Raw genomic sequence first — 16376 nt, forward strand, 5'->3', positions numbered from 1 at the left:
CCAAAATACTTCGATCATTAATAAAGAGTTGTTGGCCTAAATTCAGTCTATACCAAGTAGGTCACCTGCAGATTTATTTGCCAAAACCAACCATTTAAAAGTGCTAAATGGCTGACAAAAATGCTGCCACTGAATGTTTCAGTTCATGTTTGACAGAAATGGACCTGCAATTATAACAGTTTTCCTCACTGTCATTTGAATACTCCACTTGTGCCACTGTAATGTACACAAACAGCATACCGAGAAGAGGTCAAATGCTATTACGATTCTGGGAGATTAGTCATATGAATATAAAAATCACTCTATAGTAAAGTGAAACTCTAAAAGTCCTAGGTGTAATACAAATAAAGGAAGCAGTAAAGAAAATGACTCATGTATAACTGGGGCAGTGAGCACTCAACACATACAGTTGCAGTTGAAATTGTTGCTGAGCTGCAGGCAGTGTCCCCTCTTCTTTTTACACACACACACACACACACACACACACACACACACACACACACACACACACACACACGGGAGGGTGGGGTGGGGGGGGGGGAGGGAGGGAGAGAGAGAGAGAGAGAGAGAGAGAGAGAGAGAGAGAGAGAGAGAGAGAGAGAGAGAGAGAGAGAGACTGACTGACTGATTATGTCATCCTGACCTACTACCTGAAAGTATGGAAAACGTGATGGTGAAAGTAAATGTGGAAACAAATCCAATTAGCCTGATCTTGTGCATTATTTGAATTCCATATTCACTAAAACATAAAAAGGAAACTGTAGTGGCTGATGCAGATACGAGCAAATGTGTAATTGTGCAATTTTAACATATTTGACCTTTTGATCTATTGCTCAAAAGTCTGTTTTTGTCAATAATTTTACCTGTATTGATTGGTTCAAAAAAGATTAACACAGTGTAGCTAATGATCCCTTCAACATTTTTGATATATGGGATGTTCATTGACTGAAGTATCTGAGAGATGTGGAATCAGCATTAAGGTATCATTTAGTGAACTGGTGGAAGTTGCTTTACCTTGCAATCAAACAAGTTTTAAAGGTGTTTTACCTGATAATGTATGCAGTAGTCTGAAGGAGTGATCAGCAAACTTTATGATGTGCAAATTTTATTGGGAAGTATCAAACAGTCAGTAAAGGTAATATATCCAAATGAACATTCAGTTAAAACTGAAAATATTAGTCTCCTCAATAAACTTACAGGCTACAACTGGCTACCAGCTTTTGCAGAGCTAATGCATATGAAGGCTCTCGTATACAAGTTCATTCACTAGTAGACTATTAAATTAGACAATTTTAGCCATCTAAATGGAAAAACTTACATTTGATAATTGTTGTATAAAACTTAAAGTATAACATATTACTCTTCATTGTACATCACATCCTGTTTACTATGTAAGTTCTGAATTGTTAGATCAATTTAAAATATTGCTACAAAATTAAAAACTAAAAAATTTCGTATGAAAATAGTTGCATGTGCTGACTTCAACAAAGGTGTAAGAACCTATGACAAATTTGCTTCATATTTAAAGCCACGAGTGGGTTAAAACTAAATTTGCATACCGATTTTGTGCTAAAATTTTCCATTTGTGGAAAATTTTAAACTAAGAGAGACTTCTATCCTAGGCAAAAGGGGATCATGGGTGGCCAGCTTCATACCTATATTTTGCGGAGCTAACTTAATAATCACAAATAAGAGACTCCATTTTCATATTGTCTTATTACAAATGTCATTTCATTTGTTTTAAGGTATGTGTTAATGGGATAATGTGTATACAACATTTTCACGTATAACAACTGTGACCACTGTCTGTTATACGAGTTGACTTTTCTAAATGAATTCACATGTCCAAACGAGAAATATATTTGCTACTGTTGCCTTGAGTTGTGATTACCTACTGCTACTACAGCCTAACATGCTTACATAAAGTACGAAGTCTGACTAAAAACACTATGCTCTAACATAAAAATTTCACATTTATTTACTTCTTTGTGTTTTATATTCATATTTCTCATTAAACTTCCCTTCAACAGGTAAATGTAAACAGCATTGTCAAAAGCTAGAAATTACAAGCAGTTGATGACAGTCAGATATTGTCATTATATTTCGTACATCTTTTATTTTGTGTTTGTATTTGATCATAATGATTAACTTTTGTGAGCAACAGGGTTGTGTAAATACTACTGCCATAAACAGTAAATGACAGTTTTATGATGCCAAGGAAAAGAACATTAGAAGCTATCAGTGAGAATTGTCATTCCAAAATGGTAGCTGCAGGTTAAATGCCTGCTCAGAGAGAAAGGCAACATTTCCATAGCTATCCTTATCCCAACTACTACACACTTTCCAAATACTGTCATTATTTAAAACTATAAAAGTGAGAAAGTTTTTCACAGGTCCTCTGATCCACAGTATTAAGCAGACACTTGGAGAAGTAGAGACATGGATCAAAAATAATAATTTGAAATCAAAGTGATTGTTCATTTCACCACAATATTAACAGCACAATGTATAAGTGAAATAAGCTACATGGATAAATAACTGGGTGCTGAAAACAATGCCTTGGTGTGTTAGAAAATAAAAATATGCTGTTACCACGTGGACAGCATACCGAGTTGACTGAGCAGTCTCACATGTCATGAACATGTTATATACAGGGTTATTACAAATGATTGAAGCGATTTCACAGCTCTACAATAACTTTATTATTTGAGATATTTTCACAGTGCTTTGCACACACATACAAAAACTCAAAAAGTTTTTTTAGGCATTCCCAAATGTTCGATATGTGCCCCTTTAGTGATTCGGCAGACATCAAGCCGATAATAAAGTTCCTCCCACACTCAGCGCAGCATGTCCCCATCAATGAGTTCGAAAGCATCGTTGATGTGAGCTCGCAGTTCTGGCACGTTTCTTGGTAGAGGAGGTTTAAACACTGAATCTTTCACATAACCCCACAGAAAGAAATCGCATGCGATTAAGTCGGGAGAGCGTGGAGACCATGACATGAATTGCTGATCATGATCTCCACCACGACCGATCCATCGGTTTTCCAATCTCCTGTTTAAGAAATGCCGAACATCATGATGGAAGTGCGGTGGGGCACCATCCTGTTGAAAGATGAAATCGGCGCTGTCGGTCTCCAGTTGTGGCATGAGCCAATTTTCCGCGGGCTACGCGTGAAACTTGCCCGCACGCGTTCAACCGTTTCTTCGCTCACTGCAGGCCGACCCGTTGATTTCCCCTTACAGAGGCATCCAGAAGCTTTAAACTGCGCATACCATCACCGAATGGAGTTAGCAGTTGGTGGATCTTTGTTGAACTTCGTCCTGAAGTGTCGTTGCACTGTTATGACTGACTGATGTGAGTGCATTTCAAGCACGACATACGCTTTCTCGGCTCCTGTCGCCATTTTGTCTCACTGCGCTCTCGAGCGCTCTGACAGCAGAAACCTGAAGTGCGGCTTCAGCCGAACAAAACTTTGAGTTTTTCTACATATCTGTAGTGTGTCGTGACCATATGTCAATGAATGGAGCTACAGTGAATTTATGAAATCGCTTCAATCATTTGTAATAGCCCTGTAGTATTAATAATTTAGTTGTAAAAAAAACTATTTCATGCATATTTTGTTTCAGTAGTTTGGTATAGTATTATTTTATACACTAGGAGACCGTTTGAGCTGTGGTGGCAGCTAAAAAGAAACAGCACTGTAAACATGGAGCTAGGTGCGATGTCCATTCCTTCAAGAGATTTTCATTTTTACAAAGATAAATCCACAACTTTTGGAGGGCAACAGTTTCTTTCAGCAGTATGAGACTGAAGCCCCGAAAAAATATCTGAAAAGTAAATGCTGTGATAGTGTAGAAGATTCCTTGAATGATAACCGTGTAAAGTAGTTCTTGTCAAAAGAAGTAACACTACACGTATAACAATAATAGATTTTTAAAAAAAATGAGAACCATGTAAAATAATACTGGTCTGAAAAAGCAACAACATACATATAACTTTAGATTAAGTGTATCATAAAGAACAGTCAAATGAAAACCAATACCGACCATATCTGGAACATGTAATGGTTACATTCCAAAGTAATCACAACACACATCAAGATATTTGTCCCACTGGGAGATGAGACAATCAATTCCTGTTTCGTAGTTCACAGAACACAGTCAGCCACTGATGGATCTACAACCACACCCAATCTTTCACTTCCTTGTCCAATCAACACTGATATCTATGCATATCTTTCTTCAGTTCACCAAAGATGTGAAAATTATTTGGTGAAAGATCCTGGCTGTATGGAAGGTGTTGCAGTGTTTCCCAACCAGATCACTTAATCGTGGCCGTCGCCCAATTAGCAGTGTGGGGGTGGGTGCTATCATGCAACTGGATGATTCTGACAGGCAACATTCATGTGCGTTTTGACTTTGTGGACCATTGCAGTTCCTGCAAAGTGTCTCCACAGCACTGCACAATATGTTTGGTCTCACACTCAAGGAACTCGACAAGCCCCGGGCCCCTTGCAGTTGATCTACCTGATCATATGATATCACATCAAATTGGAAAGTCATATAAATGGTCTTCCTGACCATGATGGACAAAAGCCTGTCTTCAACATCTTCAGCATCCCTCAGAACGGAAGCTCTCCATGCTTCTCTATCTTGTGCAAGCCTGTTTGTCTCAAAATAGCTACTACAACCTACATACTTCTGAATCTACTTACTGTATTCGTCTCTTGGCTTCACTCTATGATTTTTACCCCCAACACTTCCTTCCGTTACTAAACTGATGATTGTTTAGGGCCTCAGTATGTGATCTATTAACCAATCCCTTCTTTCAGTCACGTTATGCCACAAATTACTTTTATCGCCAGTTAGATTCAGGCCTCTTCAGTATTCTTCTGTAGCACCACATTTCAGAAGCTCCTATTCGCTTCTTTTCTGTACTGTTCATTGTTTACGCTTTACCCCAGAACAAGGCTACACTCCAAACTAATACCATTAGAAAAATCCTCCTAACAGTTAATTTTATGTCTGACGTTACCAAATTTCTCTTTTACAGAAGCTCTTTTCTTGCTATTCCCTGTCTGCATTTTATTATGAGCAGTTAGAGTAAAGCAGGAATCTATTTAAACCTTCAAATCACTCCTTCAAGAAATTTACTAGAGACGCTTTTATCTTGCAGATTATATTAATTTCTAAGTAAAATTTATTTTCTAATGAATTACCAGTTTTTCTTTAAAGTATTTTCCAGGTCAAGTGATACCTCACTTAGGACATAAGGATACTGTGAGGAAAAAAGAATACAGGGCGTTTCAAAAAGAAAGAGCAGATTTCAAACATTTATTTCTCAAAAACTACAAATGATAGAAACACAATTCAAACGTTTCTTGTCAGAGAAAGGTTCAAAGTTTTTCAATGGTCCGCGCAGAAGTTCCATGCAAATCCGCAGTGGCGCTGGCGTTTGTTTGTAGGAAAATGGCGACGACACCACAGGAACGATCATTTTGTGTGCTGCAATTTGCAAAGTTAGAGTCCATTGTTGGTGTGCAACGTGCATTCCGCCGTCAATTCAACAAACAGCCGCCTCGTCATAAGCAAATTTATGAGTGGCATCACAGATTCGTAGAAGATGGTTGCATCTGCAAGCGAAAAAGCACGGGTCGTCCACGCACATCGGATGAAAATGTCGAGCGTGTCCGTGCAGCTTACGAAAGGAGCCCTAGAAAATCCACGACACGGGCAAGTCACGAACTAAACATGTCTAAAACAACGGTATGGCGCGTTCTGAGTAACCGTCTGCACATGAAGCCGTACAAACTGCAGTTATTGCAAGCATTGCGTCCTGACGACCACAACAAAAGGTTCGAATTTTCAACTGCAATTCTACAGGACATGGAAGAGGACAATTTTGCCGAACGATTAATTTTTTCAGATGAATCAACGTTTCACATTTCTGGTAAAGTTAATCGGCATAACGTACGAATTTGGGCGAGTGAAACTCCGAGGGACGTTATTCAACATGAAAGAGACTCACCAAAGGTTAACGTCTTTTGTGCAATTTCGGTAAACAAAGTTTATGGACCTTTCTTTTTCATGGAGAAAACTATCACAGGAACCATTTACCTGGACATGTTAGAAAACTGGCTATTTCCTCAACTTCAGGAAGATTCAAATCACTTCATCTTCATGCAAGATGGCGCCCCACCACACTTCTCTGAACCTGTACGACGGTACCTAAATAACACCATTCCAGGACGGTGGATTGGAAGAGCAGGAGCACAAGATCAATGTCATCGTCTGTGGCCTCCCAGGTCACCAGACCTTACTCCCTGCGATTTTTATTTGTGGGGGTACATAAAGGACTGTGTTTATGTCCCACCTATGCCCGCTACTCTTCAAGAGGTACGACATCGAATTGTTGCGGCCGTGAATTCGGTAACTAAAGACCAGTTGCGTCGTGTGTGGCAAGAAATGAGATACCGGTTTGATATTTGTCGTGTAACAAATGGTGCTCATATTGAGGTACAGTTTTGATATTTGTTGTGTAACATTTGGTACTCATATTGAGTGAAGGACCGTTGGAATTGTGTTTCTATCATTTGTAGTTTTTGAGAAATAAATGTTTGAAATCTGCTCTTTCTTTTTGAAACGCCCTGTATATGTACACTACTGGCCATTAAAATTGCTACACCACAAAGATTACGTGCTACAGACACGAAATTTAACCGACAGGAAGATGATGCTGTGATGTGCAAACGATAGCTTTTCAGGGCATTCACACAAGGTTAGCACCGGTGGTGACACCTACAATGTTCTGACATGAGGAAAGTTTCCAACCAATTTTTCATACACAAACAGCAGTTGACCAGCGTTGCCTGGTGAAACGTTGTTGTAATGCCTCATGTGAGGAGGAGAAATGCGTACCATCACATTTCCGACTTTGATAAAGGTCGGATTGTAGCCTATCGTGATTGCAGTTTATCGTATTGTGACATTGCTGCTTGCGTTGGTAGAGATCCAATGACTGTTAGCAGAATATGGAATCAGTGGGTTCAGAGGGTAATACGGAACGCCGTGCTGGATCCCAACGGCCTTGTATCACTAGCAGTCGAGATGACAGGCATCTTATCCGCATGGCTGTAACTGATCGTGCAGCCACGTCTCGGTCCCTGAGTCAACAGATGGGGACGTTGGCAAGACAATAACCATCTGCACAAACAGTTCAATGATGTTTGCAGCAGCATGGACTATGAGCTCTGAGACCATGGCTGCGGTTACCCTTGACGCTGCATCACGGACAGGAGTGCCTGCGATGGTGTACTCAACGATGAACCTGGGTGTACGAATGGCAAAACGTGATTTTTTTCGGATGAACCCAGGTTCTGTTTACATCATCATGATGGTCACATCCGTGTTTGGCGACATCGTGGTGAACGCACATTGGAAGCATGTATTCGTCATCGCCATACTGGTGTATCAAGTGGCGTGATGGTATGGGGTGCCATAGGTTACACGTCTCGGTCACCTCTTGTTCGCATTGACGGCAGTTTGAACGGTGGACGTAACATTTCAGGTGTGTTACGATCCCTGCGAAACCCTACATTTCAGCAGGATAATGCGTGACCGCATGTTGCAGGTCCTGTACGAGCCTTTCTGGATACAGAAAATGTTGGACTGCTGCCCTGGCCAGCACATTTTCCAGATCTTTCACCAATTGAAAACATCTCGTCAATGGTGGCTAAGCAACTGGCTCGTCACAATATGCCAGTCACTACTCTTGATGAACTGTGGTATCATGTTGAAGCTGCATGGGCAGCTGTACCTGTACACGCCATCCAAGCTCTGTTTGACTAAATGCCCAGGCGTATCAAGGCCGTTATTACAGCCAGAGGGGGTTGTTCTGGGTACTGATTTCTCAGGATCTATGCACTCAAATTGCATGAAAATGTAATCACATGTCAGTTCTAGTATAATATATTTGTCCAGTGAATACCCGTTTATCATCTGCATTTCTTCTTAGTGTAGCAATTTTAATGGCCAGTAGTGTAGTATCCAAAGTTATAAAATCTTGCCGAGCTACATTAATGTAAGATTAATTGTAAAATTTTAGCAGAAGCAGCTGTGAAATTAGAAAGGACTCGCACAGAATCTGAAAGTAATAAAATCAAAACAGTTCACCCAGCTACACTGCTCTTTAACTGGTTTTTATTGTAGAAAACACTCACTATGAGCCCATTTTGGCATGTTGCCATCGTCAGGTGCTCTGTAAACACATAAGTAAGTGATGGTCTTATTACAGTGGTCTGTAACTATGATCAGAAAAGTTGTAATATATTCGTTTGGTGTTGTTTTTTTTACCTTACATGTAATATTGTTGCTGCCATGCCCTGTCTTTTTTTAATAATTAATAGTTTCTTCTTGGGTGTACATTGGAGATACACATCTGGCTTTAGTCGGTTTTTATATACGCTGTTTTTCTGTTGACAGTTTGGATGAGATTGGTTCATCGATATTACATGTTTACATAATTACCATTATAATTTGGATGTGTGGAATTCTGGTTGTTATATTATCTCTATAGGTTTGGTTTTAATTATGTTTTTGGCTGGAATTTGTTTTAGGTTTAGAATTTTGTTACATTTTTATAATTTTGTTATTGTCTATGATTTTTGATGTTTTCTTGATGTTGTTATTACTGTTACTGTGAATATGTATTATTTAGTGTCTGTGATTTGTTACCTTCTGCACTTTCTTGCTTCATAATGTGAACAAAGATTTCTGTGTGCTTTTTGTGCTTTAGGTTGGTTTGTTCATTCAGTAAATTTGCAGGGTTGCTGTATGCATCTGCATATGTCTCTATTTCTTCAAGGATGTTCATGATTGCTCCCTTTTGTGTAATATGGAGCATTTCTAGTGCTTCATTTATGGGTGTATGTCATGTTTAGATGTTGAAAAAACGTGGATAGGTTGTTTTCACTTCTTCTGGTATGCTCTTTATACCTAATGTTGAAGTTTCTACTGGTTTGCCTTATGTAAAATTTGTGGCATTGTTACATGAAATTTTGTGATTCATAAAATAACAACCATTTGAAGAGCAGTGTAGTGGGCTGATATTGATGATAACCATGTCATTAGAGGACATATTTTGCACTGCAGGCCCCAAAGAACAAAAAAAAATCAGAATGGTTTGGAATATGAAAAAAGGAACTTGGCTTTAACCCTAGAATGGACAGGCAAAAGAAAACACAAATGGGTGGGCTGGGTGTGACATTCCCAACATTTCCTTTGCGTTCCAGGATAAGTAAGACATAAATTTTCAACAGCAGTGCTAAAAGATGTCTTATTGTTTATCAATATTTAAATTTACCATATATTTCTTTAAAAATAAGATAGTATTCCTCTTAAAATGAATTATTCAGTATTTAAAAACATTCTTGAACATTTAAAACCTCTTTGTTCATTCCTTAAAAGCTATAAATTTAAGAATGTGACACACAGTATTACACATATTAGTGTATAATACAATCTGATAAAAAAAATTATGGTTTCGCTTTGTGATAGTGTGTACTTGCTGCAAAATCTTTGTGTAACATTACAGCAGACACAGCTGCTTCCAAAATTTTTACAAAAATATTTTGTTTTGTTGTCTTTGCATTTGGAACAAGGACTTAATTTGCCTTCTGGAACAACTTCCTTCTCAGTGGTTATCCCAGATAGCTATGCTGCCAGCTGGTGAATGTTCATCAGGATAGTCTTCTGATTAGCTCCCTGTGCCATGTGAGATTTTATCAGTTCCAAACCAGTTGCTTGAAAAAATAGCCTTCTTGAAATATCCAGTTCTATGTTTGCTTTGTATACCAGCAATGCTCAAAATGGCATAAAACATTCACAATGCCCAGCATCTTGTTTACCTTAAGACATTATACAGGGTGTTACAAAAAGGTACGGCCAAACTTTCAGGAAACATTCCTCACACACAAATAAAGAAAAGATGTTATGTGGACATGTGTCCGGAAACACTTACTTTCCATGTTGGAGCTCATTTTAGTTTCGTCAGTATGTACTGTACTTCCTCGATTCACCGCCAGTTGGCCCAATTGAAGGAAGGTAATGTTGACTTCGGTGCTTGTGTTGACATGCGACTTATTGCTCTACAGTACTAGCATCAAGCACATCAGTACGTAGCATCAACAGGTTAGTGTTCATCACAAACGTGGTTTTGCAGTCAGTGCAATGTTTACAATTGCAGAGTTGGCAGATGCCCATTTGATGTATGAATTAGCACGGAGCAATAGCCGTGGCGCGGTACGTTTGTATTGAGACACATTTCCAGAACGAAGGTGTCCTGACAGGAAGACGTTCGAAGCAATTGATCGGCGTCTTAGGGAGCACGGAACATTCCAGCCTATGACTCTCGACTGGAGGAGACCTAGAACGATGAGGACACCTGCAATGGACGAGGCAATTCCTCGTGCAGTTGACGATAACCCTAATGTCAGCGTCAGAGAAGTTGCTGCTGTACAAGGTAACGTTGACCATGTCACTGCATGGAGAGTGCTACGGGAGAACCAGTTGTTTCCGTACCATGTACAGCGTGTGCAGGCACTATCAGCAACTGATTGGCCTCCATGGGTACACTTCTGCGAATGGTTCATCCAACAATGTGTCAATCCTCATTTCAGTGCAAATGTTCTCTTTAGGGATGAGGCTTCATTCCAACGTGATCAAATTGTAAATTTTCACAATCAACATGTGTGGGATGACGAGAATCCGCACGCAATTGTGCAATCACGTCATCAACACAGATTTTCTGTGAACGTTTGGGCAGGCATTGTTGGTGATGTCTTGATTGGGCCCCATGTTCTGCCACCTACGCTCAATGGAGCACATTATCATGATTTCATACGGGATACTCTACCTGTGCTGCTAGAACATGTGCCTTTACAAGTATGACACAACATGTGGTTCATGCACGATGGAGCTCCTGCACATTTCAGTCGAAGTGTTCGTACGCTTCTCAACAACAGATTTGGTGACCGATGGATTGGTAGAGGCAGACCAATTCCATGGCCTCCACGCTCTCCTGACCTCAACCCCTGAAAGCTCTTGTCTACGCAACCCTGGTACCAAATGTAGAGACTCTTCGTGCTCGTATTGTGGACGGCTGTGATACAATATGCCATTCTCCAGGGCTGCATCAGTGCATCAGGGATTCCATGCGACTGGGGATGGATGCATGTATCCTCGCTAACGGAGGACATTTTGAATATTTCCTGTAACAAAGTGTTTGAAGTCACGCTGGTACGTTCTGTTGCTGTGTGTTTCCATTCCATGATTAATGTGATTTGAAGAGAAGTAATAAAATGAGCTCTAACATGGAAAGTAAGCGTTTCCGGACACATGTCCACATAACATATTTTCTTTCTTTGTGTGTGAGGAATGTTTCCTGAAAGTTTGGCCATACCTTTTTGTAACACCCTGTATTTTGAACACATCACATTATGTGAATATTATCTAATCAAACACATCTCAAAAGAAGATGAAATCTTCAGTGACATGCTTGGAGGGGAAGATTTCTGTTTCTGTGCCACAAGTGTCTCAAAATTCTTTCATATTCATTTTGCCTCCATAAAGAATGCCAGAAATGTACAAAAGACTTAAAAATGCCCTTAACACCTCTTTTTTCCAAGTACCTTGCAGTATTTGGGTTACTTTTGCAAAGAGGTTTTACATGATCTGTTATCAAATCAAGCAAATTGTCCGTGAACAGTTTCCAGGTCACTTTCAGTAACAAAATTAGGATCTCAATCCAAATCACCACCACCACCACTACTTTCTGACAAGTGTTTAAATTCCTTCATCAATTAGTGGATGCTGACAAGCCATTTTTGAGCAGTTTTATTGTTCAGTCACTATAACAAGAAACAAGCAGAAAAAGCTAATGTAAACAGACGAACTGTGGGTCTTTATGACCCAGAACATGTTTCCCATAACAGAAATCAACTGGCAAACAAAGAGGAATGATGAAACAAGTAGTGGTCTCTAGAAATGTTAACTGAAAAGCTACAGTGAATGGCTTACTTATAAGTAGTGTACTCTTGCAGATGAAAATCTGCCTTGGTCTGGGAGACCCAGCCTGTCCGTTGTTAAAAAAAGCCTCTCGTTAAAATCAAGAGTTCAGTAATGGTTGATAAACACACAGCTAATATTTTCAACAACCATTTCTCAATTGCCATGGGAATCACTCACAACTTTTAATTAAATAAAAAATATAGAAAATCATTTGCTCAATAACATGGTGTTTGGGAATAGACAGTATTTCCAGTTCTAAATTGAAATGTGCCTAATATTGCTTATATCTGAAACATCTCTCTTTGTCAAAGAGTAATTCTACATAGAATGAAAATGCTAGTTTTTACAAATGTTGTGAATTGTTGCCCTGTCTCTTGTTTAACTACATCAATTAAAGTTAATGTAAAAGCATTGTGCAGCAGGATGCAGGCACATCTTAAAAACCTGAACCAAAATGACAACAGTAAATTTGGTTTCAAAATGGTATTTTTGGAGATGAAGCCATTGTCTCATTGAAGAATGTACTTTTATTATATAAACAGTAAGAACTAATCAGTTGATGTCCCCCATGATATCTCTGATACTTGTATAGGTAACCAGATAAGTTTAGAGAAGGCCTAACAAACCACAGTACCACAAGTTGACATGGAAGTATAGATCAGGATAAAAAGTGTATAGTTATGGAACTACATGGCTAACAGGCATCTGTTTAAAATTGTGCACCGATTGCTGGCAGAAAGCCACACTCAGTTTCAGATGTACCAAACACTGTATCCGAAACACTTGAGTTTAAAAACATGTGTCTGTTTGCAACATTCTTTGCAGCTTGTTCCACAACATGTTTGCAGTGTTGTTCATTGTTCATGTCCCCACCTACACTAGCAACAAACATTTCTACATATGTATTTGCATCGTCTGCTACGCTAACTAGCATCAAGCATTTCACATTGTGTATTCATATCAGGGACTATCCTACGACAAGTGAAGAGGAAGAATTAATGACACATGGTGCTGCATTAATAATATTTGACAAATTAAGCAGACGAATAAAATGACGTAGTCATCGCTGGCAGACAAAAACATACTGTAGAAGATGTGACAGAAATAATATGCTGTGTGAGCTGCATTTGGAAGATGGTTCTAGTTTTCATAACAGTATTAGGATGTCACTGTTTGAATTTGTAATTGTAGTGAATATTATAGTGCCAGTTCTTTCAAAGAAAGACACAAATTTCATAAAAGCAATACCTGTGAAGTAAAGACATGCTGTTACTTTTCGTTTTTTGGCAACAGATCATATCAAAACCTTGCATATTTGTTCCACATTTCAAAGTCAGCCATATAAACATTCCGGAGGCACTCGTGTGCCTCATACAGACAGTAGAAGCAAACGCTCGTGCTGTGTAGCAGCATTTAGTAATAGCAGGCCAGGAAGAACGTTCCTTTGATCTGTACCGACACAGCTGCAAACACTGGTTTCGTGTTGCCAATTCAGTGTACACACACCTTGAGTGGGGTATAATACACCATGGAGTCCCCTAAGGTGCTGTAGCCCTCACTAATTTAAATGTTAATTGTTTGCCTTTGTTCAGCAACAAAGAAAATATAAATTTACATTGTCTGCTGGTGACAAGTGTTGTCATGAATAGTGTCAAATTCTAACTTAGTCAGATGTCAGTGGTATACTGGAGTAATTTATGCTTTATTTCACTGTTAACTACTCCTTGATAAATTTGAACTTCCTTTCATGCATGCTTTGTGTGAAAGATGTCTTCAAAATTCAATTTTCTCCTCTCATTCTTGATTGTATAGATCAACATCTCCCTATATTAAAAAACAATTTTTCCCCTTCTTTCCATTGTTTATAATGATGTAAGAGAATTTAAATTATATATCTGAAATACTTTGAGATATGTTTGTTATGTAATTGTATTTATTTAACAGTTGGGCAGATTCAAAATTTTACCTACTCTGTTTCACCCACTTAGGTGTGAGTGCTACGATTATCTCTTTGATTTGGCAGTTCAGATGAAACTACATGGTTTGAATCCTCAGCACACTCCAGTGGACTACGAACTAAGGATTCAGAAAGAGAAACAAGAGGAGCGACTGAACATAAAGCCAACTTAAGCTTTGGATTGAGAAAGTGTTTTTGATACTTTAATCTTTTTTATTGGGGACATGCCAAAGATTTTTCGTTACAACCTTTTAATTGTGTATATAATGATAAAAGCAGTCTTGGTCTATGAATTCCTGTACCAATATAATTTATGTATGGTCTCAATAATTGTGATATGTTATCTCAGCCAAAACATCATAATTACCACATTATTCTTCCTGCAAGAAAGAAACCCCAGAGAATGTGGAGTCTATTGGCTTTCAATTAACATCTGAATACTCTGTTTTTACTTTTAACACTTGAATATTACTTATAATCCATCGGACTTTTGAGTTTACTCCGAACTGAAAGGAATTTTTTTAAGTAGCTTCCTTGGTACTTTAATGAATGTCTTAAATATTCTTTAGAAGCAACTTTCTGCTTTACATCTTTTTATTCTGTTCACTTCACTTCAAAGGAGTTTTTTTTTATACATAACTTTGATTTCATGCAGTAACAGTATTGTTTTGAATGTTAAGTGTTTTAATGTATGTACTAGATATTCTTTTAAAAATTAGTAACTTGTGTAGTAATAATATACATAAACATATTTTCTCAATATACTGAAATGTGCCAAAAACATTTGATACAAAAAATAAATTTTGGGGGTATAAAAAATAAGTGTTATATGAAGCTAGTTTTAATTTTTAAGAGTAGACGTTTCTGGGTTATAATGAATGTTATCATTGTAGGAAATTATTGTGTTTCTAGTGATGGTGCATGCAAACTGTATGTTCATTACTTTGATGATATTGATGTGCCATATATATTATTAAGGCAGCTTATGTTGAAACATTGTGAAGTATTGCATTTACTTAGCGAGAGATCTGTGTATGTGTTCACATGTAAATCATAATGTTTTGTCTCCTAAATATATTTTGATGTCAACATATTTCATGTTTGTGTCACTGCTATTGCAAAATGGATGTATACTGTCATCTTTGTCATTGGTGCATTATAACGAAATGAAACGGTTACTATGTGTAAGATATTGTGTTTTCTATTGCAAATTACCTATCCTCCTCCTCCTCCTCCTCCTCCTCCTCCTCCTCCTCTCCCCCCCCCCTTCCTTCCTCCAATATTAATTTTCCAAAGTGTTTCAGAATTGAATTATCATACAATGTTTAATATTTACTGTTTACTACATTTAAGCTGTTACAACTTGTAAAGCAGGTAGAAAAAGGTGATGTGACTTGCAGAGAAGCAAGTTTCACTATAACAGTTAACTTCTTCTTCTTCTTCTTCTTACTGAAGTGGACTGGGGTGAAGAGTCACTTCTGTGCAGAATTGGACTGTGGCAGTTGGTGATGGTTAGAGTGCATACCTTTGGTAGCTTAAATATTTTATTTAGATTCATTCTACTACATTGTTAGTGCTGTGATGTCTTGGCTCCGCCCCCTTTAGTGCATGGCATGGTAGACTTGTGCACTGCAATGGCCAGCTGTCAACGAACAAGCTGGCCATGATGTCCAAGCTGACACCCGGAAGCCTGCTCAGTAGTGCTTACTCCAGTTAGGCATGGCATAACTGCTTGCAGAAGGCACCAGCGGTGTGGAAGCCTGTTAGTACTCTAGTAGGGGATGACAGCCTCTGGGAGTGGAACTCACCCCTACAAGCAAAGGAACAAGGTCACCACCTCCAGCACAGGATGGCAGTGGCTGTGTACTGTCCCAGGCCGGCCATGGTGGCCGAGCGGTTCTAGGCGCTTCAGTCCGGAATCGCACGACCACTATGGTCGCAGGTTCGAATCCTGCCTCGGGCATGGATGTGTGTGATGTCCTTTGGTTTAAGTAGTTCTAAGTCTAGGGGACTGATGACCACAGATGTTAAGTCCCATAGTGCTCAGAGCCATTTGAACCATTTTGTACTGCCCCGGCCATGATTCGCTGGCCCCATTGACCTCCCTCCCCTCCCCCCCACCCATTTTTTTGCCCCCTCCTCTGGGTAGGGGTCTGGCTGCTGCGGAACTGAGCGTGGGGGCTCTGGTATCAAGTCCAGGAAGTAGGGATCAGAAATTTTTTAAAAAATATTGATATATATTGTACTGATATTTATTAAAGTTATCAATATTATTGAGACAAAAATATCGATATTTCGATATATCAGTCGATTTTTCTTAATATTTGCAGGAATTTTTTTAAAAAAAT

General features: G+C 38.8%; 1 protein-coding gene across 1 annotated transcript in view; it reads left to right on the top strand.

The window, feature by feature from the left end:
* Window positions 1-15218, top strand: part of LOC126184554 (probable methylthioribulose-1-phosphate dehydratase) — a 106326-nt gene extending 91108 nt beyond the window's left edge. The window contains exon 7 of the mRNA XM_049926981.1: window positions 14060-15218. Within this exon, the coding sequence (XP_049782938.1) occupies window positions 14060-14201 (142 nt within the window). The 3' untranslated portion in view covers window positions 14202-15218. The remainder of the gene's footprint in view (window positions 1-14059) is intronic.
* Window positions 15219-16376: the final 1158 nt, after the last annotated feature.

This window comes from Schistocerca cancellata, chromosome 4 (genome assembly GCF_023864275.1).
Source record: "Schistocerca cancellata isolate TAMUIC-IGC-003103 chromosome 4, iqSchCanc2.1, whole genome shotgun sequence".
Lineage (NCBI taxonomy): Eukaryota > Metazoa > Arthropoda > Insecta > Orthoptera > Acrididae > Schistocerca > Schistocerca cancellata.